This window comes from Theobroma umbraticum, unplaced genomic scaffold (genome assembly GCF_002168275.2).
Source record: "Theobroma umbraticum cultivar Fairchild unplaced genomic scaffold, ASM216827v3 scaffold_30.0, whole genome shotgun sequence".
Lineage (NCBI taxonomy): Eukaryota > Viridiplantae > Streptophyta > Magnoliopsida > Malvales > Malvaceae > Theobroma > Theobroma umbraticum.
In genome coordinates, this window is record NW_018397254.1 from 517661 (window position 1) to 544915 (window position 27255).

The 27255-nt window shown below is 35.6% G+C and overlaps 5 protein-coding genes across 8 annotated transcripts; 4 read left to right on the forward strand and 1 right to left on the reverse strand.

Moving 5' to 3' along the window:
* Positions 1-118: 118 nt before the first annotated feature.
* Positions 119-7390, forward strand: LOC110412948 (early-responsive to dehydration stress protein (ERD4)). The gene is made up of 11 exons (XM_021423613.2): positions 119-1021; positions 2232-2384; positions 2463-2598; positions 2820-2921; positions 3065-3184; positions 3326-3406; positions 3555-3895; positions 4470-4715; positions 5650-5974; positions 6262-6495; positions 6772-7390. Exons 1-11 carry the CDS (start codon positions 708-710, stop codon positions 7132-7134), a joined length of 2415 nt encoding a protein of 804 aa, XP_021279288.1. The 5' UTR covers positions 119-707; the 3' UTR covers positions 7135-7390.
* A 4273-nt stretch (positions 7391-11663) lies between these two features.
* On the forward strand, positions 11664-15115 carry LOC110408978 (AMP-dependent synthetase and ligase family protein). Of its 4 annotated transcripts, XM_021418184.1 has the most exons (8): positions 11664-12152; positions 12225-12325; positions 12422-12928; positions 13196-13385; positions 13932-14077; positions 14182-14249; positions 14650-14752; positions 14850-15115. In XM_021418184.1, exons 1-8 carry the CDS (start codon positions 11864-11866, stop codon positions 14961-14963), a joined length of 1518 nt encoding a protein of 505 aa, XP_021273859.1. In that variant the 5' UTR covers positions 11664-11863; the 3' UTR covers positions 14964-15115. The 4 variants fall into 4 exon arrangements, with proteins under 4 accessions (XP_021273859.1, XP_021273850.1, XP_021273842.1 ...); XM_021418175.2 differs by having other exon boundaries at positions 11664-12325; XM_021418167.2 differs by having other exon boundaries at positions 12225-12928.
* Positions 15116-15268: 153 nt separating this feature from the next.
* LOC110409005 (plastidal glycolate/glycerate translocator 1, chloroplastic) lies at positions 15269-19085 on the forward strand. Its single transcript, XM_021418215.2, has 8 exons — positions 15269-16065; positions 16204-16519; positions 17171-17432; positions 17554-17669; positions 17842-17951; positions 18131-18308; positions 18508-18637; positions 18743-19085. The coding sequence occupies exons 1-8, from the start codon at positions 15721-15723 to the stop codon at positions 18891-18893; spliced, it is 1608 nt and encodes a 535-aa protein (XP_021273890.1). The 5' UTR covers positions 15269-15720; the 3' UTR covers positions 18894-19085.
* Positions 19086-19246: 161 nt separating this feature from the next.
* BPC7 (basic pentacysteine 7) lies at positions 19247-21656 on the forward strand. The gene is made up of 2 exons (XM_021418227.2): positions 19247-19728; positions 20599-21656. The coding sequence occupies exon 2, from the start codon at positions 20619-20621 to the stop codon at positions 21336-21338; it is 720 nt and encodes a 239-aa protein (XP_021273902.1). The 5' UTR covers positions 19247-19728; positions 20599-20618; the 3' UTR covers positions 21339-21656.
* Positions 21657-22099: 443 nt separating this feature from the next.
* PRK (phosphoribulokinase) lies at positions 22100-25565 on the reverse strand. The gene is made up of 5 exons (XM_021422970.2): positions 24552-25565; positions 23803-23887; positions 23634-23718; positions 22708-22952; positions 22100-22595 (listed from the first exon to the last, which is right to left on the reverse strand). The coding sequence occupies exons 1-5, from the start codon at positions 25118-25120 to the stop codon at positions 22344-22346; spliced, it is 1236 nt and encodes a 411-aa protein (XP_021278645.1). The 5' UTR covers positions 25121-25565; the 3' UTR covers positions 22100-22343.
* Between the last annotated feature and the right edge of the window lie 1690 nt (positions 25566-27255).

Here is a 27255-nt window from a genome sequence, read left to right on the forward strand (position 1 = left end):
AAAGATGAGGCATCATTTCTTTATTATGTTTATGGCTTTATCTTTAGTAGTAAATCTGAGTAAGAGTCATATTTTATTTGCCTGATTTTGGGGCACTGATGGTGGGGAGGGGCAACTCTGCCATGATCACAATCCAACCACGAGCTTTTCCACCGCAAGGAAAAGATGAAAACTGAAAGAGACCCAATAGACAAAGAGTCCCCCTTTCTCAGATTCTTTAATCAAAAGACTTTCACAAGAAAACAAAAGATTAGCAGCAACCAACACATGAACCCCAACCCCGAACAAAAAACAATAACAAAAACAATCCCCTGGATGTATGCCCATCATCATCGCCCCCACCTTTCTCTCTCATTCCAGCACACTTCCAATAAACTAAACAGTTCATGCTTTCAGCGTCACATGCACATGGAAACACTTCCTAGTCAAAATTAACCACATCCTTGATTAAATTATTAAGAACCCAATTTAATTATAGGAGGTGATTACAACTGAATCGAGGACAGCAGCCTTGACAGATCAAAAATCCATTTCTTTCCCAGTTTAAAAAAATATTTATCCTTTTCTTTCATTCTATTCTTGCATCATCAGTCACATAATTCGGACCATTTGTCTTTCTCTTATCTCTTTCAAACTTTCACATGTTTTGTTTTTCTCTGTAGTCTTTGTTGCCTTCTTTTGCTTTGCTTTGCTTTTTTTTTTCTCCCATGGCAACTCTGGGTGATATTGGGGTGTCTGCCTTAATCAACATCCTCAGTGCATTTGCTTTCTTGTTGGCTTTTGCTCTGCTGAGGATTCAACCAATTAACGACAGAGTTTACTTCCCAAAATGGTACATCAATGGAGGAAGAACAAGCCCGAGAAGGGGTGGGAATTTTGTGGCAAAGTTTGTCAACCTCAATTTCATGACTTATCTTACTTTCTTGAATTGGATGCCTCAAGCTTTGAAGATGAGTGAGACTGAGATTATCAACCATGCTGGCCTCGACTCTGCTGTTTTTCTCAGAATTTACACTCTTGGGTACGTTTTGCTCGTTTCCTTCACTGTCTCGTTGCTTGTCGTTGATATGTTGTTTTTTATTTTGTCAGAAAAATCGAATATTGTGCTATAATTTGCATTCTTTCACGTTATCCACATCGTGGATCAAAAATAAAGAACTTTACCTTTTCTTCTCTCTCGAGAATTCATATTCTACAGTTATGAATTTTCTTGTTTTACTCTTTCATGTCCTTTTCTACTTATTTTGGGTTCTGGGTAGTATTTGTTTCTGGAGGAAGTTTTGGAGTTTGAATGATACAGATGTTTATGTGATTGATTTTAAGGATCAAATTGCTTATGTTCTTTGAATTGGTAAAGTTTGACTTAGAGTTAGAACTAGCTCGCTCCCTTTCATTTGATTCAGTAACTCTGTTTTGACAGTCTAAGCTGACCGCAATCTCTGGGTACCACCTGCGTTCTCTATCAAATCATACGTTGTAGTGATACATTAACACTATGTTTGGTAGGAGGGAAAGAGGAAGGAAGAAAAGGGAATGAAAGGAAAGTAGTGTTTTTTTGTTCCGATCTCTCATACCTAACACAAGGAAGGGGAAACAACTCTCCTCGGTCGCTTTCAATTTTTTATTCCTCACCTTTTTCTCTTCCCTCTATCATCCTTCCTTCCTACCAAACATAGCGTTATGTGAAGACCGTGGTCTCATTAGTGCCATTGACTGTTGGATATCGGTTAAATCTAGCTGAAGCTGCCTTAATGGCAACTAGTTGTAGAACTATCTGATGCATCTGTTTCACATGACTTAAGAGTTAAGAGCCATGCTACTGTTCCTCACTCATGATGTCCTGTTTCTAGGTCTTTGAGATGACACATTACAAACTGCATTCTCATTCTCTATAGAGTAATCAGATTTGCAAGGATGAGTCGACTTTGTTCCTGTTGTTGTTTATGTACATTAAATCTTGAATGATGGTATTGCAGATGTACTCTGTTTTATCATCTGGTCACTGTATTTCTCTGCCATGAAACCTTGATATTATTTGAATTCTTTATATTATTCACAGCTGCCTCAATTAAGTAAGGGTTAATCTCACACTTCTTAATTTTGGTATGTTTGTGCTTCAGAACCTTGACTGCTTCTTTGATATTTAAACATTTATATCCATTTTCAACATAAGAGAAAGAAGTTTAATATCTTTAACCATTTTTTAACACAGTTCTTTCCCTTTCTTACAGCATAAAGATTTTTGTGCCCATAACAGTTGTGGCACTTCTTATCCTCATTCCAGTGAATGTGTCCAGTGGAACATTATTTTTCCTGAGGAAAGAATTGGTTGTGAGTGACATTGATAAGCTCTCAATATCGAATGTTCGCCCTGAATCTATAAGGTCAGTTTAGTATATATTTAATAAATATCTCTTTGTGGATTTTGTTGCTTTTCTAATGAAGTTCTTCTTGAATATCAGGTTTTTTGTTCATATAGGGTTAGAATACTTGTTCACGATTTGGATTTGCTACATGCTCTACAAGGAATATGATAATGTAGCAACTATGAGGTTGCATTTCTTGGCCTCACAGCGTAGGCGTGCAGAACAGTTCACTGTGAGTTGAACATTCTAGTAACTTTCTTAAGAACAATCACAGCAGATTAAAAATTGAGAAGAAACTGTTGTGTAGTTGTTTTATCATTCAAATTTGAGGACTGGAACTATCACTTGCACAACCCTAATACACACTTCAGTCCCACTTCTTATAATGCTTAGATTTTGCTATTAAGTGGTTTGTTCAAGGTTTTTGTGGGTAAAATTTGGTGAATATTGCAGGTAGTTGTGAGGAATGTGCCACAGATGTCTGGTCACTCAATATCAGATTCCTTGGACCACTTCTTTAAAACAAATCACCCTGATTATTATCTTTGTCACCAGGTAATGCACTTCTATTGATCCTTCTTGTTTTATTGATTTGATTTTTTAATTAGAATGAGACCAGCAGATCATAATAAACAGATAGCATGTCCTTGTCCTTTCCTTGTGGGGATTTATGATTCCTGCACTAATTTCATACTCAGGCGGTCTATAATGCAAACAAATTTGCTAAATTGGTGAGAAAAAGAGATAGGCTCCAAAATTGGCTGGACTATAACCAACTGAAGTTTGAAAGACATCCAGAGAAGAGACCAACTAAAAAGGTAGGTTATGCTTATGAACTTTCATGGCAGAAGCTGTTGGCTTTACGTTTTACATTGTAGACTTTGAGCTATTTATCTAACAAGCAATTCATCTAATTATGGACCTAGGAATTTGATGCCTTAAATGCTTTCTACTTTCAGACAGGATTTCTTGGGCTATGGGGTGAAAGAGTTGATTCCATTGATTTCTACAAACATCAAGTAAAAGAGTTTGATGAAAAAGTAAGCTGCTCGTGCTGTTTTATTCTCATGCATTAATATTTAAATGTTCCAAATATAATTTTAACCTTTCTAAAATTTCCTTCTGCATATTTCTGGACCATTGGATGCCTCTTTTGTTCTGTTTATTAATTGTTTTTAACTATCTCAGGTGGCATTAGAGCGCCAGAAAGTTCTCAAAGACCCAAAATCTATTCTGCCGGTTGCTTTTGTATCATTCAAATCACGTTGGGGGGCTGCTGTTTGTGCACAGACACAACAAAGCAAAAACCCAACACTTTGGTTAACAAATTGGGCTCCAGAACCCCGTGATGTTTATTGGCGGAATCTGGCTATACCATTTTTTTCGTTGACCATTCGGAAACTAATAATATCATTATCAGTATTTGCCTTGGTTTTTTTCTACATGATACCCATTGCTTTTGTGCAATCCCTTGCAAATTTAGAGGGTCTTGAAAGAGTTGCTCCTTTCCTTAGGCCAGTTATAGAACTGTAAGTTAACTATCTATTCTTAGCTTGTAGATAATACAATTGTGATTTACCATTATGCATTTATTTTTTAGATGCTCAAATTGTGCTAAATTTCACCCTTACATCTGGTGCTCATTCTTCATACTATCACTTACGAAATGGTTGTTTACATTTTTTTGTGTACACTATACTGCAGACAAAATTTTGGGGCAACAATCTTTTCTTTCATGCCATTTGGGAAAGGTTATAATGTTATTGTTTTTTTCTTACTTTGATCATTTGCCTAAATTACATGCAAGCAAAGTCATTTGGAGCTAAATAAAAGTACTAAATTTGCGACGCCACAACTTTATATATCATTACTTTTTTGTTCCTAAGCTAAGAATTGTAAGACTTCTTTTGCAAAACGGCTTGTTGGGCCCCATTAACTTTTTGATAATGTCTTAAACTTAAGAGGCTTGTCATTATGATGTTATAACAATTATAGCAACTTTTCGACCATTAGTATCATTTAATCAAAGGAAAGGTCAGTATTGGAAACTTTGTATGATGTTTTAGTACTCCTAACACATTACTAACTGGAATTAATATGCAGGAAATTCATCAAATCTTTCTTGCAAGGTTTCCTTCCTGGTCTTGCTCTTAAAATCTTTTTGTATATACTGCCTACGATTTTGATGATCATGTCGAAGATTGAGGGACATATAGCATTATCAACTCTTGAACGACGAGCATCAGCAAAGTACTATTATTTTATGTTGGTGAATGTGTTCTTGGGGAGTATAGTGACTGGAACAGCTTTTGAGCAATTGCATTCTTTCCTTCACCAATCACCAACCCAGTAATACTCCATACATCTCTGTTGCTTGTTTTTCCATTTTTTTTTAAAGGTGCTATGTCACTGTCTTAAACTGCTAATTTCTTTTATTTCATATCTCTCAAAGTGAAATTGACATTTTTAGAAATTTTTTGATTAGCTGAGTTGTGTCTTGCAATGTGGACAATGTGGAAGAAACCTGAGATCTAGAGGCAAGGAGGACAGGGAGAGGGAGAGTGTCAAAAGAATGCCTGCTAGGTGATTGTAAGGAGCAAGACCTAAGAATCTAGATCCCTTTGAATGGAATCCAACTACAATCTATAGCAATCTTAGATGGACTCTCTTGACAGTGACCCTTAAAAGCATGGTGTGGCCTGATATGAAAGATTCCTTTTGAGCTTCAACTGTCCCTAGTGCCAAATAAGGTTAGAATGGGAAATCCCTTTAAATATTGAACACTGGGATGAAAGTCCCTCGTATATTGATGTGGAGACTCTCAGGATACTGTGGGCTTCTTGTGATGCTATGGTGGTGGACCTCAATATGAGGATAGTAATCCATCATATGCTGCACCCCTTGCAGACCTTTTAACATACTGATACAAGCACAACACGTCTCCTGTTAATTTAAAGTTGGTTCCACAGGAGCTTGTGTTACCTGCAAAACATTAGTCTAGCTATGAGTAGTAGTGAAAGATGGCAAAGAGAATTTATTCTCTAAACAGTAGTGCTTGTGATGTAGAGTAATAGCACGCCAAATTGAAACATAAATTAGCTTACAGCAATATTAAGGTTGTATAACTCATCTTGAATCCTGCAATCACTACTTGTTTTTATTTTATATTCTGTTTTTCTTTTGGCACCAGCTTTGTTTGTTGAAAATTTTCTTTGATGTGAATGTTAGTGTACAGCTTTCAAGATGCCTTGTTCTATGTTCTGATTATTCGATTCTATTATAGGATCCCTAGAACCATAGGGGTTTCAATACCAATGAAGGCCACTTTCTTTATTACATATATCATGATTGATGGATGGGCCGGTATAGCTAGCGAGATTCTCCGATTGAAGCCATTGGTTATTTTTCATCTTAAGAACATGTTTCTGGTGAAGACTGAGCGAGATAGAGAAAAGGCAATGGACCCTGGAAGTGTGGATTATCCAGAAACTCTCCCAAGTCTCCAACTGTACTTCCTTTTGGGAATTGTCTATGCTGTGGTTACTCCCATTCTTCTTCCATTTATATTAGTCTTCTTTGCCTTTGCCTACTTGGTTTACCGTCATCAGGTTAGTTTATGCACAACTCTTTTCATTTATATCTTTCCCTTTCTGCGAGGTTTTTTGGTAGTGTAATCAGTTACTTCAAGCATACAATAAAATGTCTGCATGTTGAAAATTAGTTCTCATTAGGATGCTCATAAGTCATAACTGATAAAATTTAACTGTCAAGAGAGAAAGAGTCTAGTGATATCTATAAGATTCTTTTGCAGATCATGTCATTTTGTTGTAGATTTTGATGTTGTTTTAAGAGTTTCGGTTTTACTTGTAATCTGATTTGCCATTTGATCATGCAGATAATTAATGTCTACAATCCACAATATGAGAGTGGTGCTGCATTCTGGCCACATGTTCACAGCCGCATACTAGCAAGCTTATTGATCTCTCAACTTCTATTAATGGGTCTGCTCAGTACAAAAAAGGCTGCGAATTCCACTCCTCTTCTTGTTATCTTACCCATATTGACATTAGCCTTCCATAAATATTGCAAAAACCGTTTTGAGCCAGCATTCAGAAAGTATCCACTGGAGGTAAGTTTTTTTCTTTCCATCTGTGCAGTCTCTCAGTCAGCTTTAAACTTTTGCTTACAACATTCTACATCTATCATAATTGATATCCTATTTGATATGTATTTAGGCTACATTATGATGCCAGTTCTAGGTTTTACAAGTAAAATTATAGAGCTTCCTTTTGGATACGCTTTTACTTTTATGATCGTTGTCTGGAGGTAGTTTTATTTATCTCATAAGGATTGCAAATTTTGTCCTCATATTGATAAAAGTTCTTTTTTCACTTTTATTTTGCAGGAAGCAATGGCAAAGGACATAATGGATCGGACCACTGAACCTGATCTAAACTTAAAAGCTTTCTTAGCAGATGCTTACTTGCACCCAATTTTCCAAACATTTGAGGAAGAGGAGTTGGTGGAGGTCAGAGTTGATAAAGTTAGAGTTGATAGACAACAATCTTATGCTGACAATGCCCCAACTAGTGATCTCAGTTCCCCCTCCCCACGTCATGATGTATATCATTCCACCTCCCCACCTCATCATAGCTATCAGCCCACCTCCCCACCCCAGGATGTATATTATCATGGCTCCACCCCCCAATATGCTTATAACTTGTCCTCGCCTCCCCATTATGGCTATCATTATGAAGCAGAGCCATGAACTTCAAGGAACTAATATGCTTAGGAGTCCTAACCAAACTCTGTCAGATTCTTTTAACTCACCACCAGGCATTGATGATGAATTTTTCTCCTGTCCTGTAATTATTGTTAAGCATAAGTACATATCAGTTAAGGGATTTATCCAGAAATTATGCTTGAAGTTCCACCATGCTTAATTTGTTCCTCGAGTTGAACTTCCCTTGCTACTCAGGTTGTAATTCTTACTAGTTTTAATGGATTTGCAGAGTTTAATGGTTTGCTTTCCTTGTAAATTATTGATTTGTCAATGTAAAATGGCTTTGAAATTTCCTTGACGTAATGTCTTAGTTTTTGCCATGGTTGGTGAAATGTCCCCAGGACATGAAATGTTGGCAGGATGGAAATTTTCCTCTTCTTTTGCTTCATGTCTGGCGTATGGAAATGGAAGTAATGTAATAAAGCATGAGGACTTGGATTGCTTTTACTGCTTTTAGAATTTTCAAACTATCAGTCAAAATACACAGAATGAACCATACTATATCAATCATCTTGACAATTGTTTTAATGAGTAAATTATAATCGGATTAAGGGTCCGTTTGGTATCAAGGATGTAAAGCACATTCCTTGTAATGTGACTTATTAAATTATATTACAGTGTTTGTTTTGTAACAGATCACTGCAATAGTAAGATTGCAATGTAATTACATTACAGTCAATAGATGTAATGTGATTGCAGTCCAAAACCAATGCAATCACATTACATTGCACTCACATTGCACTCTGCAATGTTCTTAAAAACAATTTTACCCTTCAACTTGATTATTTTATTAAAAATATTTATAATATTATAATTAAAATAAAATATATAATATAAGAATTAAAAATTAAAATAAAATAAAATATAAAAAAATAAATTATATAATATAGGTAAAACAAATTAAAATAAAATATATATATAAAAAATATATTAAAGAAATGAAAATAAAATATATAAAATTATAATAATAAATAAAATAAAAATATATGACATTAAAAATATATTTAAAATATGATATTATATAAAAATTAATAATATAAATATGAATATATTAAAAATAAAATATAAAATATTATAATAATAAATAAAAATAAAATATATGATATTAAAAATATATTTAAGAAATGATATTATATAAAAATTAATAATAAAAAATATAAATATATTAAACTTATATTTTAATAATTAAGGGTAATTTTGACAATTAACATTACATTCTCACTAAAGTACTTGTAAATCAAACACTGTAATGTTATCTTCCCTGCATTTTAATCATTATTTTGCTTATATATCAAACACTGTAATGTTATTTTCCTTATAATCACATTGCTTGCAATCACATTACTTGCAATCACATTACCTGTAATTACATTGCATTGTGATGTACCAAATGCCACATAAGTGTAGAATTCTTGTTCCTTAAATTTCGCTGTCTTGTGAACTTGAAATGTTGAACCACTAGACTATGACCAAATCAATTCAACAATTGAGTAGTGGTGCACGAGGCCATGGCTGCTTGACCAAACATGAATGAGGAAAAGCATACGCATCAGCGTCAGCCCGAGGCAAAGTTGTTGGATTCGGTCCAACCCAATGTCCAAACTATTCTACGTTCTTCATCCATTGGAGACTCAAGCCATTCATTTCTAGATGACTTAGCATGAACGTTTCTCGACAAGGAGGTAACCATTTTCCAGCCCATGGTGCTTCGGATTGCCATCTTGGACCAAAATGGTAATCGGCTCAATACGGATGTTGAAGAGCGTAGATAGTCAATTTTGATTAATATTTATTTTTTAAAAAATTATTTTATCACGTAATATTATATAAAAAATAATAAAAATAATCATTATAAGTGAAGTATTACTTCATATAGAACAATTAGAATAAGTGACAATTAATATAAGTGAAATAACTATTTTATTCAAAATAACAATTTCACATAAATAATACTGAAAGTAATTCGGAATAGGTGGCAGGGTTCATGGGTTATTTTCGTATTAAGATGTTCTGAAGAGTTTGACTTGGTGGCTCAAATATGGAAGTAGTTAAGAAGTTTCTTTTAACTTTTTCTTGAAATACAACTGTTTTTTGATTTTTTCTTGTTCTCTTATACTTGTTCATATATAACCTTTTCTCTTACACCTGCTCATGTACAGTTTCCTCTCTTATACCTGTTCACGTACAACTTTTTTTATTAGCTCATAATTGATAACAAGTCTTATTAAATATAATTACTTCAATGATCACATAATAAGTTTTTAACATTTACTCAACTTTAACTTTCAATAACAGTTACCTAACATTAAAACTCTCTTTAATAATATAATTCATTACGTGGATTAAAGCCTTTTTTATTTTTAATACTTTTTACAATTTAAAAGAGAAACTTTCAAAACTACTAGAGTATCACTTAGAGTTTTTGTCCTTAGTCTATTCTCACTCATAACACTTATTTTTTTCTTAATTCTCTTCCACTTACTACGACATGTAGTGCTTAATAAATTGTTTTAATCTTCCTCTCCGTCACTTTTGATACATCTTTTACTTGTTTACAACGTTTCCTCTTCTTATCACAAGAATCACTATATACAAAAAATTTGTTAGTCAAGACCCATTTGGCCGACCAAGAATCACTTTTTTTTTTTCCTACTCCAAAGCCCATGCAAATAAATCAAAGGGAAAGAAAAGTTGGCAGTCGTTCAAAGAATGAAAGAAAATGAAAGCACTAGACTTACCGGAATTGTTTATCCATGTAAAGCCGGGAAAGAAATCACTGATTTCATCCAAATCTGAATCAACACGCAAAGTTCAAGTAGCCATACCTGAAATTCAGATGACCAGAAATCCGACATACAAACCCAAATTATCTGTTCCGATGTAGAGATGTGGTATGGATTGGTTACAGAAATAAATATTCCTAGCGGAGGGAACTCTTTCTTAACATGCTCTCTCCCTTCACTTGAACCCTGTAAGAAACTTGGAAAAACACAGCATGCATGTGGTAACATGTGCCATCATCTTATCTCCTTCTTTGTTCTGTTATTGATTATTCTTCATATTCATCAAACCAACCCATCCAATGACATGTCTGTTTTCTCCCTTTTTGTTAATTTTGTGAACCAAACACACATATCCAATCTAAAATCAATTAATAATAAGTAAAGATATTTTTATCATATTTATATGTTTGATATATATATATATTTATATGTAATTTTTTCTATCATCATTTCTAAATAATTTTAACAGACAATTGATTGCATCTCACTCTTTATTTGTCATAGATTATTATTCTTTGTGATCAAACCAACACATTGATTGGATGGTCGAGATTTTTTTTCTTCATTTTTGATATTTTTATTGAATTCTTAGTACAAATATTAAATTCAACTTTAATTAACAATAAGTGAAGAGATCGTTATTATATTTATCACTACCTCACTAATTTAAAAAAAAATTTAATTAAGTCAACTTAATTTCTTTCATTTCTGCAGATTTTTTGAATCGAGAAAACCCATTTATAGTTTTTTTTAATAAAAAATGAGATTGAGTACGCTGTATTTGTTTTACGAAGTCAAACATTCGTGACTGTCGCATGAATGAAGGTCGGCTAAGGCATTTTAAATTAAAAGCATGTACTTACGGGGATTGATTCAGTTCATAACCAAAGCAAATTGAACATATAATAGAACTACTAACCAAGTATTTATTTATTTTACCTTCCCTATTTCGAGGAATCAATTAGAGAGAAAGTAGAATCCGAGAAAGTGAAAGAAAATAGTTTCTTGAATTTCTCATAGTCTGTCATATGAAAAGAAGAACAAAAAAAAAAATAAAATCTGGTGAATATAACATTTATCATTTTCCATGGACCCAATTGACTTTGTTTCATTCCATGCCACTCAATTTTGGGTTGGGTGGGTAATGATTCACAATCACTCATGAATTTGCTTCATGCCTTAAATTTTTGAATCCAACTTCCGTTAATTTTATGATTTAATAGATGATTTATAGTTTAAAATTTTTAAAATTGAAATTTTTTCAATGATTTAGGATTTTAGACCGATTAGAAAATCGATTTTAAATTAATGATTAGTTAGAATTCATAAATAAATCCTTTATAAATATGTTGATTCTTGATAATTAAGTTAATGAGTCATTTAAATCATTTATATTTAATACAAATAATAAATGTATAAATAGAAAAAGTTACTAGCAACATAAACAAAATATTAAAATTTTAAAGATAGTAAATGAATTATAACGTGGATGTAAGAATGTGGCCATAATATTCATGAATTTAATAACCATTTGACTGTAATTTATTGTTATAATAATGAAACATTATTATATTTAATTAAATCATAAAATTTAAAGTCAGGTTTGCATTAATTTCTAATTAAGATATAAAATTTTTTAGACAAGCATACGTGAATGGTCCGCGTTCCCAAGCCGAACCACTGGACCGTACATCCTTGCCCCCTAGCGCACGACGTTAAAAGCAACTCCTTTGTGACGATTAACGTGGCCAAGCAAGCGAAAAAAAACGTAAGCAACCATAAACGTTTCTTTCGCAGCCCGAGCCGCAACGTGCAAACTGAAAAACCAAAACCTTTTCTCCTCTTCTCTGCCTCTCCTCTGTTTCGTTGTTTTTTCTCAAGTTCCTACGGTTCTCTCTCTGTCCTTTTTTTAAAAACTAAACTCTACATCAATGGAAACGAGCTTGAACTCCCATTTCAGCCTCCAACCCTCAGAATCCAAGACAACTCGTTTTCCTGACTGGTATTCACCGGAAACAGGGATTTATTCCAGCAAGCATTCCTCTGTATCCCTCCCCACTGATTGTTTTCTTGATATTGTTTCCTTCATTTTCTCTCACCAACATGACGGGGTCACCGCTTTGATTGATTCCTCATCTGGGTATTCAATATCTTACTCAAAGCTTTTACCTTTGATCCAGTCAATGGCCTCTGGTCTCCACCACCTGGGTGTTTCTCAAGGTGATGTGGTCTTGCTTTTGTTGCCAAATTCTGTTTACTTCCCCATTATTTTCTTGAGTGTTTTATATTTAGGTGCAATTGTTACGGCCATGAATCCACTAGCTAGTATGTTGGAGATCAAGAAACAGATTGCTGACTCCGGTGTGCGTTTTGCTTTTACTCTTCTTGATAAGGTTGACAAACTTAAGAACCTGGGTGTTCATGCAATTGGGGTACCAGAAAACTTGAACTTGGATTCAGAAAAGACTGATTTTTTACTTTTTCATAAGCTTATTGAGGGGCAATTTGATAAGGCACCAAGGCCAGTGATTAGGCAGCAAGACACTGCAGCAATAATGAATTCATCAGGTACTACAGGTGTTAGTAAGGGAGTTGTCCTTACACATGGGAATTTTATAGCAATGATTGAGCTATTTGTAAGATTTGAGGCTTCACAGTACGAGTATTCAAGTTCAAAGAATGTGTATTTAGCTGTTCTACCAATGTTCCATATTTATGGACTGTCACTCTTTGCGGTAGGATTGTTATCATTGGGGACTAGTATTGTTGTCATGAGGAGATTTAATGCCACTGAAATGGTGAACGTAATTGATAAATATGGAGTTACTCACTTTCCAGTTGTTCCACCTATACTGACAACATTGACAATGAGAGCCAAGGGTGTTCGTGAAAATAGCTTCAAGAGTTTGAAACAGGTTTCTTGCGGTGCTGCTTCTTTGACCAGGAAAGCGATAGAGGACTTTGTTCAGGCTGTCCCTCATGTTGATTTCATTCAGGTACCAAGGCCTAAGTTTTGACATAGACCTCTTAAGTTATCATGCTGTAACAACTTGCATTCCAATAATAAGCCATTAGATTTTGTACCTTTCTGCTTTTGTTGATCGAGAGGTTACTGCTTTCTCTGACTCTGAGAATGCTAATGTTGAATTTCGACATGACACTATGGTTTAGATTAGAATTTTATGAAGTTACACTCTTTTTCGATTGATATGTAAAATTTCTTGGGCAATTACTGAGCTTCCTTGAATTCTATCAATTGACAGGGTTATGGCATGACTGAATCAACTGCAGTAGGAAACCGTGGCTTCAACAATGAAAAACATCATAAATATTCTTCAGTGGGACTTCTAGCTCCAAACATGCAAGCTAAAGTGGTGGATTGGAATTCTGGCTCCTCTCTGCCTCCTGGCAGTTATGGAGAGCTTTGGCTAAGAGGACCTGGAATTATGCAAGGTAATTAATCATCTTTTCCCGGAAATGCTTTTATTGTCACCATCCAGTCAATGCTAGTGTCTTACATGTTAGAAGAGCTAAAAGGTGTGCCATGCCCTGTTTTCTAGTCGGGCATCCTTTTGGTTTTGACTAATGTCAGATTATTCTGTCATGCAAAGGTGTGTTATGCCCTGTTTTTCTCGTCTCCAATTTACTTCTGAATTTCGCATGGTGTATCCTCATCTTTGTGGCGCTGTGAATATGACAAGTGTTGTGACATTTAAACTGTTTCTTTCTATTCTTGTAGAGTGCTTTATTTGCATGATCAGTGGCCCAGTTAGACTAACAAACGTGCTTGCAGTTTGTTTAAAGTAGTCCATGCAGCAGGAAAAGACTTTCTATTCAGTTTTATGTCTTTCAAAAATGGAAACGTCCTAAAATTTTGGATTACATTGACATCTTGTTGAATTCTTATAAATTTCATAGGGATGAATGGAAGCATGACACTCTTTCCTAGCTAAAACATTGTTGGGTAGCTTACTTGGTATGGTTCTCTTAATTTCCCAGGATACTTAAATAATGTTGAGGCCACCAGGATGACAATTGACAAAGACGGTTGGCTACGCACCGGTGACATTGTTTGTTTTGATGAAGATGGGTACATGTATGTATCTGACCGCTTAAAAGAGATTATAAAATACAAGGGCTATCAGGCATGACTTTTTCTTCCCTGTCATTTTAGTACTTTAGGACCAGACAAAGTCTAGTGATCTGTAATCACTTTAGCATGGTGCTTATAATGTTATTGTCGTACCAGATTGCCCCTGCTGATTTAGAGGCCATCCTGATTTCCCATCCTGAGATACTTGACTCTGCTGTAATTCCGTAAGTATTTTTTTTCCAACTTTTTCAACTTTGTTCTGGTGGACATTTGACATGTTGTGGAGAGAATTATTTTCACTTCTTCCCGAATAAAATGAATCCCCAATGCTAAGCATTGGCCTCTGATTTCTCAAAGATAATGAAGCTAATAAGAAGCACCATGTCTATGTGGAACAATAAATCACAAAGTGCAGACCTGAAACCTAAGTGAAGCAGGGTTATATTGTAGATTAATGCCTGATTAACTTGTCTATGGAATGAATTATTGCAAGTTGCAACCATTACCATACATCTTTTAGCACCTGACACTATTTTTAGCCATATGAATGATGGGGTTGAATTTCATCCAATTGCTTTAATTCACCCTACTCACCTTCATATTTATTGATTTTGGGTGCTTTAGAGCCATTGATGAAGTAGCTGGTGAGATTCCTGTGGCATTTGTGGTGAGGAGGCAAGGTAGCACACTGACCCAGGGTGCTGTCATGGACTTCGTGGCTAAGCAGGTGTGGAAGTTCCTAACTTTTCGGGGATATCATTCTCTTATATACCCTCCCTGTTTATCAAACACTTACCATGTGTTTTCTTCTTTATTTATATCAGGTTGCACCTTATAAGAAAGTAAGAAAGGTGGTGTTTACAAAATCAATACCAAAGTCTGCTGCAGGGAAGACCCTAAGAAGAGAGCTTAGGAACTTCTTAAGTTCTAGACTTTAGGATCTCAGATATGGGCAGTGGCAGATTTTATGCAGCCTTACTTCAAACAAGAAAGGACATTTAGCTATAAAAATAATTTTCTGCTGCTAGCTCATATTAGTCTTGAAACATTTCATGTAATTAGTTAATGCTTTATTAATAACCTTTTGTCTGAGATACTTCTGCTGCCTGCTCTTCCTCCTCTGCTAAGTCTGAAGGTCGTCGATGTTCTTCATGGTTTTTTAACCAACTTAGATTGTTCACCATTTTTAATGCGGTTTAGCATTTTCCTTTCCTTAATCTGAAGTAATGTAATGTGCAATTATCGAAAGCAAGTTCACAGGCAGATTCTCACCTTTTGGGAAGAAAACTGAAGGCACATCTTAAAACTTGACAATCTAGCACAAACAGGAAGAAAACTCCCACTCCCACTGTTAGATTACCATTGTTTAGGTACAAGATGTGCTTAGCCAAGAGATCTTCCTAGCATCATCAATCTATCTTTAGAGGACATAGCATTTGCGAAAAAGCCAAGAATTTCTTAGGTAATTTACTGAAGTTTCTATTTTCTGTAAATTTACCAAGCGGCACTATGCCACTATCCATATGGACCCAGACAACCAACCCCCCACCACAACAACAAAAAAGAAAAGAATCTGATCCTGTTATATGACAGCGTTATTTTAGGTCCATACAAACTTTTAAAAATAGCCCAGTCACCTCACAAGGTGAAAATGGCGACTTTCTTGGAAATTCTGGCTACTCTTTTGCTCTTTCAATGGCAGCTCCTTTGGTGGCTACACCCACAAATTTGTCACTGTCTCCTACTCACCACCATCATTCCAAATCCCCTTCCTTAACTTGTCTCGCTTTTAAGCCAAACCTCAACAGATTCCGTAGAAATTTAACACACGTTGCTTTCAATGGAAACCCACAGTCATATAAACATGAGCATAATCATTCCAGTCCTCCCCATAAATCGTTGGTACCCGTTAGAGTTCTTGGACCCAACTGCAGCTTCTTGCAAATGGATCCTCAAGAAACTAGCTCTAGCCGAACAGTTTCAGTCAAATCCTCTGCTTCAGACAGTAGTAACATTTCCACCTCCACTATCTCTCAGAAAGTAAGTAAATTTTCTCTTTTATATATATATATATATATATATATATATATATATATATAAAGGAAAACTTTATCAAATGTTTCATCACATTTGATCAAGGGTTGTTCTTTTTATTTTATTTTATTTTATTTAATATAGGCGTTTGGGGTATTGCACTTGGTTGTTTCGCTTGGGATAGTTCTGGCAATGGATAAATTCTTGAAGAAAGCTTTTGTGGCTGCTGCTATAAAGTTTCCCAGTGCACTATTTGGAATGTTTTGTATATTTTCTGTTTTGGTGATACTTGATACTACTATCCCTGCTGCTGCTACAAGCTTGATGAACTTTTTTGAGCCAGCCCTCATGTTCATACAAAGATGGCTTCCATTGTTTTATGTTCCGGCTTTGGTGGTTCTGCCACTTTCCGTTAGAGATATTCCTGCCTCTTCGGGCCTCAAGATATGCTTCATCATAGGTATTATACTATAGCCTTGATGAAGTCCTTTTTTTTATGTATTTCAATTATAAATTTTATTGAGGGTGGTTTTTTCTGAGGCATTGATTCTTTTGAATTCACTAGTTTTCTTTTAATTCAAGTGCATTATACCTCTCCTTGTTTATGTGCATGAACAATTACTGTTCTCTTTAAAGTATCAGAGACACTGTGAGCAAAAATGCCTTGAAATCACATGACCTTGTTGCTTCCAAATGTACAATAGAAGATTTATCACAATTGGAACCTTCCTTTTAAGCTTATTGAATAGACAGTCATGTGTTTTGTTGTGGAAAGTTGAATTTTAAGTTTGGACTTTTGGGATGCAAAAAAGTGAAATTGTCCGGTGGCTGGAACCTTCCTCTGAACATTTTGTGTAGAAAGGTTTACGTATGTTTCTAGTGGAAGTTTCAACTTTTTCTTTTGTAAGTTTAGGATATATGTATAGGTGTCTCTGTTTGATATAAATGTCAGCATCACATTGAAATTGTACTTTTTGGCTCTGGAAGGATACACTAATATCTTCTGAATTTATCCTAAACTCATCAGTTATTCATGCATGCCTACTGTCATGCTTTGGCATCTGTTATTGATGTCTGTCACAACATTTCTTCCTTCTTAATTCTTCTGCAGCTGGAGGCTGGTTAGCTTCACTTTGTATTGCGGGTTTTACAGCTATTGCCGTGAGAAAAATTGTGAAGACAGAAATGACAGATGCTGAGCCTATGGCAAAACCTTCTCCTTTTTCTCCCCTAGAATTTTGGACATGGAGTGGCATCTTTCTTGTATCATTTGTTAGTGCAATATTTTATCCTACAGCATTGGGGACAAGTGCCCGAACATGCCTCCCCTTCCTACTTGCCTCCACCGTGCTAGGCTACATGGTTGGTTCTGGGTAAAATATCATTGTCCTCTTTTGAGCAATTCATATGGGCAAAGTTTTTCCAAATAACAAACTTCTATATTTGTATTGTTTCTTGAAAGTTTTACCAATTTTCAGTTCTTCCTGTGTTCAGGTTGTCATCTGGTGTGAAAAAAGTTTTTCATCCAATTATTTGCTGTGCACTGTCTGCTGATCTGGCAGCATTGGCCTTTGGGTACATATCTCAGCTTGGATTTGATGCAGTTTTAGGTAATATTTTAAAGTTAATCTTTCTTATAATTTAGTTAAAGGAAAACCAATATGGACATCTACATCCCATCCTCCAATATGCAATTCTTGGTATTCTGTAGTAAGATTTCCACTTTATACCCATGTGGCTGTTAATGTATGTAAAAAATAATTTTGCAGTTAATGTATGCAGGATGTTACCTTACAAAAGTGTCATCCAATCCTGGAGCTGGTGATATTCTCATGGGATTTTTGGGCTCTGTTATTCTTTCTTTTGCTTTCTCAATGTTCAAACAGAGAAAGGTAACTGCCTGCCCTTCACATTCAACAAAATGAGACAGATCCATGATCTGCCCTTCACACTTTAATGATCAAAATGCCAAGCCTAAGTTTGCTGTTATGATATATTCATCTTAATAGCAGATTCTTAGCACCAATAGACATCATCAGGTTTTTCCTAATTCATCACTTGACTTTTACAGCTTGTTAAGAGACATGCAGCTGAGATATTTATATCTATCATCATCTCAAGTTTGTTTTCTTTGTATTCAACTGCTCTTGCTGGGCGTCTTGTGGGGTTAGAACCAAGTCTGACTGTTTCAATTCTACCGAGATGTATAACAGTGGCATTAGCCCTTAGCATTGTTTCCCTTTTTGAGGGTAAGATAATGGTACTACACTCTCCAGATGATGGCTGGCAACTTAATATTCTGGTTCATGTATGATACAACTGAAGGAATAATTTTTGACAGGGAGCACATAAATGGAGATGAATCGTGTTCCAATCTGTTACCTGTATATCTAGATTATTATCTGATTAAGTTCAGCCAATATGATAGCTTGTCTACATTGCTTGCAGGTGCAAATTCATCTCTCACAGCAGCTGCAGTTGTAGTGACTGGTCTCATTGGTGCAAACTTTGTGCAGGCAATGCTCGACAAATTACGTTTCCGTGACCCTATTGCTCGAGGAATAGCAACTGCATCTAGGTATGTACCTCAACTTTCCTTGATTATGCAATTGTTGTCTCTCAAACATGTTCTTGATTACGCATCTATTCTTCAAACTTTACTTTCTTTTATGTCTTGTTCCAGTGCCCATGGATTGGGAACAGCTGCATTGTCGGCCAAGGAGCCTGAAGCCCTTCCGTTTTGTGCCATTGCTTATGGTCTAACTGGTATATTTGGCTCGCTGTTTTGCTCAGTCCCAGCAATCAGGCAAAGCTTGCTCGCAGTTATTGGCTGAAACTATCAGTTCTAACAATCTCTGCAACAATTGCATATCAGTTTCAACTCTAAATTTGTTCCACGAGATTAATTTATTGTACAGCCAAAAAACCCTTTTCTTTTATTTTTAAACAATTAAGGAGTTTAACCGAACGAGTGTAATCTACCTTAAAAGGATTTATGATCAAAGTTTGAATCTCTGTTCTTCTTATAGCTCTCTACTTAACTAACTTACCTCATGATACCATTTACAAGTGACAACAAACAAGGAAATTTAAAAAATTATGAGTTTAATTTAAGTAAATTTATAAGAATTAGGAATTATTTGAGCATAAATCTTAAACTATAATACTTAAAGGATGAAATGAAGTAAAAAATGAAAATCATACACGTGAGAAATGAACGAACAGGACTATGCCACCATGTTTCACATGGCACAAATGTCTTTGCTAGTGGCAGAACAGTCTTGAGTTCCCTTATGGGAATGTTAAACATGTAGATGAAGTGCGGGAGACTACTTGGAGACAAACAAAACCCTCACCAACGTAAGGGGAGTCTCACTCTCTTGAGATTTGAGAAAAGAATTCGTGTAATAAATTAGACAACGAATATTTTATCAATTTCTTTGTACACCCAAAGGCAGAGAGAGAAAAGATAGCAAGTACGGTTACACTGCTTTTGGTGCTCTCCGCTTACTGCTCACTGCTCACTGCTCAGTCAGACTGAGACCATTAACCATACAAGTGGGAACTTTCTTTTGCAGATAACAAATTACTTACTATGTTTCTTCTTCTTAGCTTTTTCAGCACAGAAACTTGCCTAGAACCACTTTCCTGCTAGATCTTGCCAAGCTTGTAAGTTCCCTTTAACCCTGTACCTTAAATTATGGAATTTCCAGCTTTTAGAGCTTATTCTATTTTTGTTGAGTTTCTTGCTTTATGGTTGTCGGTTATTAATTAAAAAAATTTGGTTTTTTTTATCTAAATGTGGTTTCTTTTGGCCTTTGATTTTTCAGGCTGACAAATGGGTTTATGCGATTTGTTGTCAGTTGTTTCTTTGATGCTTTTCCTCAAATGGGGTTTTCTAATTAATGGGTAATAGTTTTTGGTTTCAGGGTTTTGGGTGGTTTCATTCATCTTAATGTGGTTTGTTTTTGCCTTGTCCTTGTCAGTTTTGAACTGGGGTTTGTATGGAATCTTCTTTATTACTTATCTAAAACCTGTTTCATTTGCTTTACCTTGATGGTTTGCTTCTGCTCCATAGTAACTGTTTACAGAATTTGAGGTAGCTTTATTCTGATGTAGTGTGCATTTGTTATTGTTTCTTCAGTTTCTTGGACTTTGGAGGGAGTTTCTCACTTTTTTGTTCCCTCTCTTGATATGAATTTTCTGTCTTGCAATCTGTTTAGCTGCGCTTGCAATCTGGTCTTCTCCCATATGCTTACTGACACCTTTAGAACTTTCCACTCTCTTTCAAAAGATGTATAAGTTTATGCATGCAAGCTTTTCTCAGTTTCTGTTGTTTAGCAAAGATTTGGGATCGCTGCTAGGGTGATATTTTCATTGTGCATGATCCTGCACATACAACATCTTCTATGAAGGAGAAAGTAGATAATAGATGGTAGAACTTTTAAGGATATACAAGACTTTAGAAAGGCTTGGATTTGTTTATTTTTTAGTGCTTGAAAATCATTTAGCATCTTGTTTGGAATTTCGTTTTTGTAGATGTTGTGCTGCAGAATTGAATGGTAGCTATGAAGATGGGGTCATATTCCAATAAGAGCATGATGCCTGAAACTAACACTGGATCATCTGTTTCACCTTTTTCTTTGTTTTATACTGGAAATTACATCCCCACATCCAGACCTGGTTTAAGTTCTCTGCAAGGAGCTCAAATACACCATGAACCTGGTCTTGTTGTTGCTCCCATTCGTTCCATTGCTCCCACAACTGAGTCAGGGAAGAACAATGATTTGGGGAGTAAAAGTGCAAAGGTAGGCAAACAGAATCCGTCTGTGAAGGGTTCTAATCAAATTGCATCCAAGGTGCTGAGGCCAAAGCAGCCCAAGAAGAAACCCTCTGTTCCAAAGAAGGCTAAGGGAACAATCATCCCAGAAGCCAGGCGTGAGAAGAAGAATCTCAATATTGATCTTGATGGAACAAACTTTGATTTCTCTGGGGTGCCTTCCCCCATTTGCTCATGTACAGGTGTTGCAAGAGTGTGCTACAAGTGGGGTGCCGGTGGTTGGCAATCATCGTGTTGCACTATTAATATATCAGAATATCCTCTTCCCATGAGTTCCACCAGGCCTGGTGCTCGCATGGCTGGGAGAAAAATGAGCAATGGAGCATATTTGAAACTTCTTCTGAGACTTGCGGCTGAAGGTCATGATCTTTCACATCCTGTTGACTTGAAGGACCACTGGGCCAGGCATGGTACAAACAAGTTTGTTACAATCAAATAGAGCTGCAGATGGCTGGTAGTTGGGTAACGTATATAGTAGTTTCAAATATATATTACTGCTCTGCTTGCTAGTTTGATTGTAGTTTAGTGCTATATCCTAGAAATGGGCTGACAAATCGGAGTGTAAATATAGTTTTTCTTTCTTTCCCTAAAACTTAGAAGGGGATGCTACTTTGCATTTGAAAACCTGATGTTTGTAAAAATAACTTTAAATGTTATTTACATGGATATTGTTTCGTACCGTATTTGCTAGTACTTTTTGCATTACGTGTTAAGTATGTTAATGAAATCAGGTACCGGGCATAACAGTTTTTCTTCATGTTAAGGATGCAAAGTTGCAAACCATCTTCTCTGCTTAGTTGCAGCTCGTATGTGTTTATCAGTTTGTTAGAATCTCTCTCTCTTCATCCGAATTCTCACAAGCACTGGCTTTCCATAATTCATAATTCCATTTGCCCTTGATGATCTCTTATCTGGACTGCTTCAAGAGACTTTACTTGTCGTGTTTTCTCAGACGATTCAAACTTGCTTTAAAGTTTATAAAACGGATTACACTCTTTCCTTCACTTTTCTTCATGTGCCGGGTTATGATGAAATTAACTGCATAGGTGACGTGAGATAGGTAAGCAAAGGTTACAAGAAATTCAAGGAAAACGTCACAGTATGGCCATGCTCTATGGCCAATCCTCTTATTCGGGAAAAGAACCAAAAGTCATTGCATCATCAATGGTTACAAACAATAGGGAAGTAGTAGAGGGGAGATGATGTCAAAAGCTTCTTCTTGTATGAACTTCTTAACTTGAATTTGATCTCTGATTTTTGTTTCTCCATAGTACATATCTCCACAGAATTACAAACAGACAATAAATACAAAAGAGCATAACTCAATTCTTATGAGAGGAACAGCCCAACGCTCAAGATTCAAACGTGAAAGAGGCAGGACGTGGAAAGGCGAAAACTGAAAAGAGGATAATTTTATGAACCCCAAAGGCAGCTCTCGTACTCTTTAGGCTTTTGTTGCTTCTAGTGGAGCTGCAGTTTTGCTTGCGGTGATTTGCTCATACAGATCTCTTATCTTCAATCCAACAATGGTTTGGAACAGGCCGGTTCCGTTGTTACTTCCAGGGAAATCAGCATGCTTCAACATTTGCTGGGTAACTTCTCCATAGAACTTGGCAGAAATGTTGCTCAAATGGCTTTCAACGTAAATGAGTTCATCTAATCTGTCAAATTGCCCGTCCATCTCCAGAATCGAAACCTAAAGAAAAGCCAACAGAAACACAAACATTGGCCTCAACGAGTTAAACCCAAAGTCTGGGAACTTGAGTTCACTAAAGATATAACTGAGAAATGTTATATCAAATGCATACCTCGTTGCCAAAGTAAGTGTCAGGCCCGTAATGGAATTTGATGCCAGGGTAAGAGCAAGTGAGCTTCCTTCCGCATGGTATCCAAGAGATGGTTGAGCCTTCATCAAACAGATAAACCGGGCTGAAATGCTTCACCCCTTCTTTCATTATTAGCCTAACTCTCAAAACCCTTCCCTCATTGTCTCCTGGGATGAGCTGAGTTGGCAGCACTTCAATTACTGCATCAGCATATTGCTTTTGTGGATCTGCACCACCAAGCACAATAATGGTTAATGTCTCGCATCTTTTAATTTGCAGGGACACCATTGTAACAACACAAGAAATTGTCACATAAAATAGTCATTGTCTAACTTTTCTGTACGAATAAAACATCGATCCTAGCCTCACATAAAAGCTGGTGTTTTGAGGGCCTCAAGCTTCTGTGCTTACTTTGACAGCTATAACCAAAAGATCTCCTCTGACTTGGCCACATGACAATTATGGTTATGGGATTGAACCACTTTTCTCCCTGTGGGTTGCTCTGCAGAATTAATTGTTCAAGGGATTATGGGTGAGTTATGCCAGATATGATGTTGTGGATCTTATTGAATGTACATAGAAGGTTAGGAATTCCGCTTTTTGTTTTGTTTTGGATCATAAAGTCTCTCACTCTTGATCTTGCGATGTTTATGTTTCTCTGAAAGTCTTACTAGGACTTTGGTTGTTGTTATTCTCCTTTGTGAGAAACTATGATCAATAATATTCCTGCCTTTCATAAAAAAAATCTGACGAGGTTGCAATTACTAAGTTTATATACTTCTTCCATTATTGGTCTGGTGCTAAGGGTTGCAGAAGCTCAAGAACTTAGGATTTTCTATTAATTTCCACAAATGGGATTTCTTGTAAATAAAATTGAATATCGACTAGGGATTATGTAGTGTTTTTACCGATAAAGGCATCGAAATCGGGCTTCCTGGCTTCAATACTAGCTTTAATGCTTTCAAGGCTATGCCCTCTTTCAGCCATGTCCCTCTGCAATGTTTTCAGCCAAGTAAGAACAAAATCCGGGCATTGGGTTTTCAGAACATTTTGACATTAGTCGACAGGGTTCGTCACCTGAATTTTCCATGCAAATTTGACCTCATTGCTGATATCCAAATAGATACTGAAGTCCAACAGATCCCTCACACGCTCATCGAACCTATACATTAGGACAGAGCAGTCGCTTAAGTTGGGTGATTCCCAGAAAAAATTGTTGTAGTAAAAGAATGAAAATGTATTAAAATATTCTATAGAGATAAACAAACATTAAACAAGTGGTAATATGCAATAGCACAAACATAATTGGCATGGATTGGAAGGCCAACTCCAATGTTACTGAGTCCAAGCCCAAAAGATATACTAATACAAATATACAAATATCAATACGTAGCATCTGTTTTTTCCCTAATTCTGATTCGCTTTTTCTTTTCCCATCTTGAGTCAGATAAGAAAACCTGGTTTAAGAATAAATAGAGGAGGCCGAAAGCTTATGCTGAGAAGTTAAAAACCAATAATTTCAATGGGCCAAAGTTACAATTGAGCCCAACTGGCTGAGAATGGGACTTTAATCGAAGAATGCATGGGAGCTTTGCTTTCCATAATCAAAAATTGATTTAACTTGACATTGGGGTTAGGAAACAGAGAAAAAAGGAAGTTTTACTTATTTCCCATAAAGTAACAAAACCAGTCGTATGGGATCTTCTTTTTGTCATCAAAACAGCCCAAAACATGCAGGGAGGATAATTCCAAAGTTTCATGAACAGATGTATGGCTGAGGAAGAAGGAATTAATGAATGGCTCTAGTTTCTAGTTTTTTGACTTACATGGGGTGCAGTCCTTCAATGACAAGGATCTTAGGAGGCTTAATGAGCTCAGGAGGATCCAAGAGACCAGTAACATGGTTGTAAATAGGCTTGTCAACAGCAACACCACTCTTGAGAGCCTTAACTTGCTCATACATGAGGTCAAAGTTGTTAGCTTTTGGGTCCAGTGCTGTCACTCCCTTCTCTTTCCTTCCAGTTCTGTCAAGTGAATGATAATCATCTAAGCATATCACGGTGGTCATGTCACTGATGAGTGTGTTCGAGTCAGGGTTGCCTCCCTTGGGTGGCTCTGCCGCACCACCAAACACACTTGTCAGCCGTCTCATGAAGGTACTCTTCCCACATCCTGAGTCTGCAGCCAGACCAATCACAACTGTTTGTGAATCACCAGCTGAGCAGGTTATGACACACGGGCCGCAGCTGCTGCTGCTACCTCTCTTGCTAGTTCTCTTGCCAGTGCTATAGAACACCACCTGCTTTTGGTGAAAACCCAAGTGGGTTTTCGTTGGTGTGGAGATTGAACATGTCGATTTGAGAGATTGAGTGGTGTATATTGTGCAGACTGCCATTTCTTAGCTCTCTTTTTTTCTCTCCTTCTGTCTGCCCCGGAAAAGGGAATTTAGAGAGCTTCGAGACAGAAAGAGATTACTGAAATGGGATGCCCTCGCAAATTGTTTAGATAGTCCTCAAAGACCAAGCAAAAACGAGTTTGGATTCTTGTCCTTTGATTTCCAAGGAAAGTTTTGGAACACAAATAATGAAGAGGGAAAGATTGAAGAAAACAGATGGCAGTATGTAAAGGAAGAAAACAGTATAGCTCTGGTGATGGAAAGCTGAGGTGTCTTTTACTTATGCGTTTCTGTGACTGCCCCTAGTTTTGGACAAGTTTGGAGGTGATAATAAGGTGAGAATGAAAGGGACTCAAATGGACTTGGCCCAATTGGCAGTGGATAAAAGGGTCATTTCAAAAATTCATTTCCTTTGGCAAAAGTGAAGTGCACCAGATAGCTATATACTATATTGGACTAATTTATGAGAAAAGATTGGAATTCTTGATGAGGTGATGGCATAAGATATGTGATAGAACACAGGGCATGGGGAAGCTTGGTGGTTATTTGTTTCAGTTTGGATATTTGTCTGCCACGTGGCATGAAGGGGGTGGCTGGTTAAAGATGAGGGGTTTGGGGTGTGGAGTGATGGGGATGATATGGAGGCTGTGCCATGCAATTCCTTCTTTGGACTCTTCCTCTCTGAAATTGCGGGAGTATTAGTTTACCACACATTACTATCACTACCCACAATAAAACAATAAAATGGTCAAAAGAAATTTGAAGAACGACAGCCTATGGTTTGCAAAAGGCATTTGTGGCACTGTGGGTCTTAGCAGCTGCATGCTGTGTGCATACATTAGAATGTGCAGATTTGCCAACCCTAAACCTAACCAAAGGAAAGACTCCATTTCCACATCAAAGTTAGCTTAGTTGGCATATTAATAGTGCTAATTAAATACTTATACCTGGAATCTCTGAATTGATAAGCAAAATGAGTAGATTAAGGTTAAATTCAATTCTTGTAATATAAAGTTTTTAGTATATTAAAAAAAATATTACTTATTTTCAATTCCTCTTGTCCAACATTTTCTCTATTAATTCTTGACATGAGGACACAATTCACCCAGGCAGACCTTTTGAGATATGCTACTAGCTAGCTTCAGAATGATTTCTCAACATGATTAGTTCCTGTTCATGTTTCAAGTATATATAGATTTGACTTTCTACCTGTTGCAGAATTCAGGTTTTGAGAATCGGAATTCGCATCTTTTAAGTCGTTTCTGTATATTGAATACATTTTCCTGCTTAAATCTATAATCAATCATGCTCTCTACCATCACATGAACTTGGTAAATGAGGTAGTTTGGTAGTGAAATATTTCCTTGAAGCATGGGCTCCTCTGAGTTGTTTTGGTTGACCTTTTAACACTAAGGTGACGTTTGGTACTTTACAATGCAATGTGATTACAGGTAATGTGATTACAGGTAATGTGATTGCATAAAAAATAATATTACAGTATTTGGTATGCAAGCAAAATAATGATTAAAATGTAGAAAAAATAACATTACAGCGTTTGGTTTACAAATATTTTATTGAAAATATAATATTAATTTTCATAATTACTTTTAATTATTAAAATACAAGTTTAATATATTTATATTTTTTATTATTAATTTTTATATAATATCATCTCTTAAATATATTTTTAATATTATATATTTTATTTTTATTTATTATTATAATCTTATATATTTTATTTTTAATATATTTATATTTTTAATTTTTAATTTTTATATAATATCATCTCTTAAATATATGTTTAATATCATATATTTTATTTTTATTTATTATTATAATCTTATATAATTTATTTTTATTTTTTAATATATTTTTATATTATATATTTTATTTTAATTTATTTTACCTATATTATATAAATTTTAATTTTTTATATTTTATTTTATTTTAATTTTTGATTTTTATATTATATATTTTATTTTCATATTTTTTATTTTAATTATAATGCTATAAAATATTTTTTATAAAATAATAAAATTAAAAAGTAAAATTATTTTTAAAAACATTAAAGAATATAATACAATGTGATTGCATTAGTCTTGAATTGCAATCACATTGCATCTTTGACTGTAATG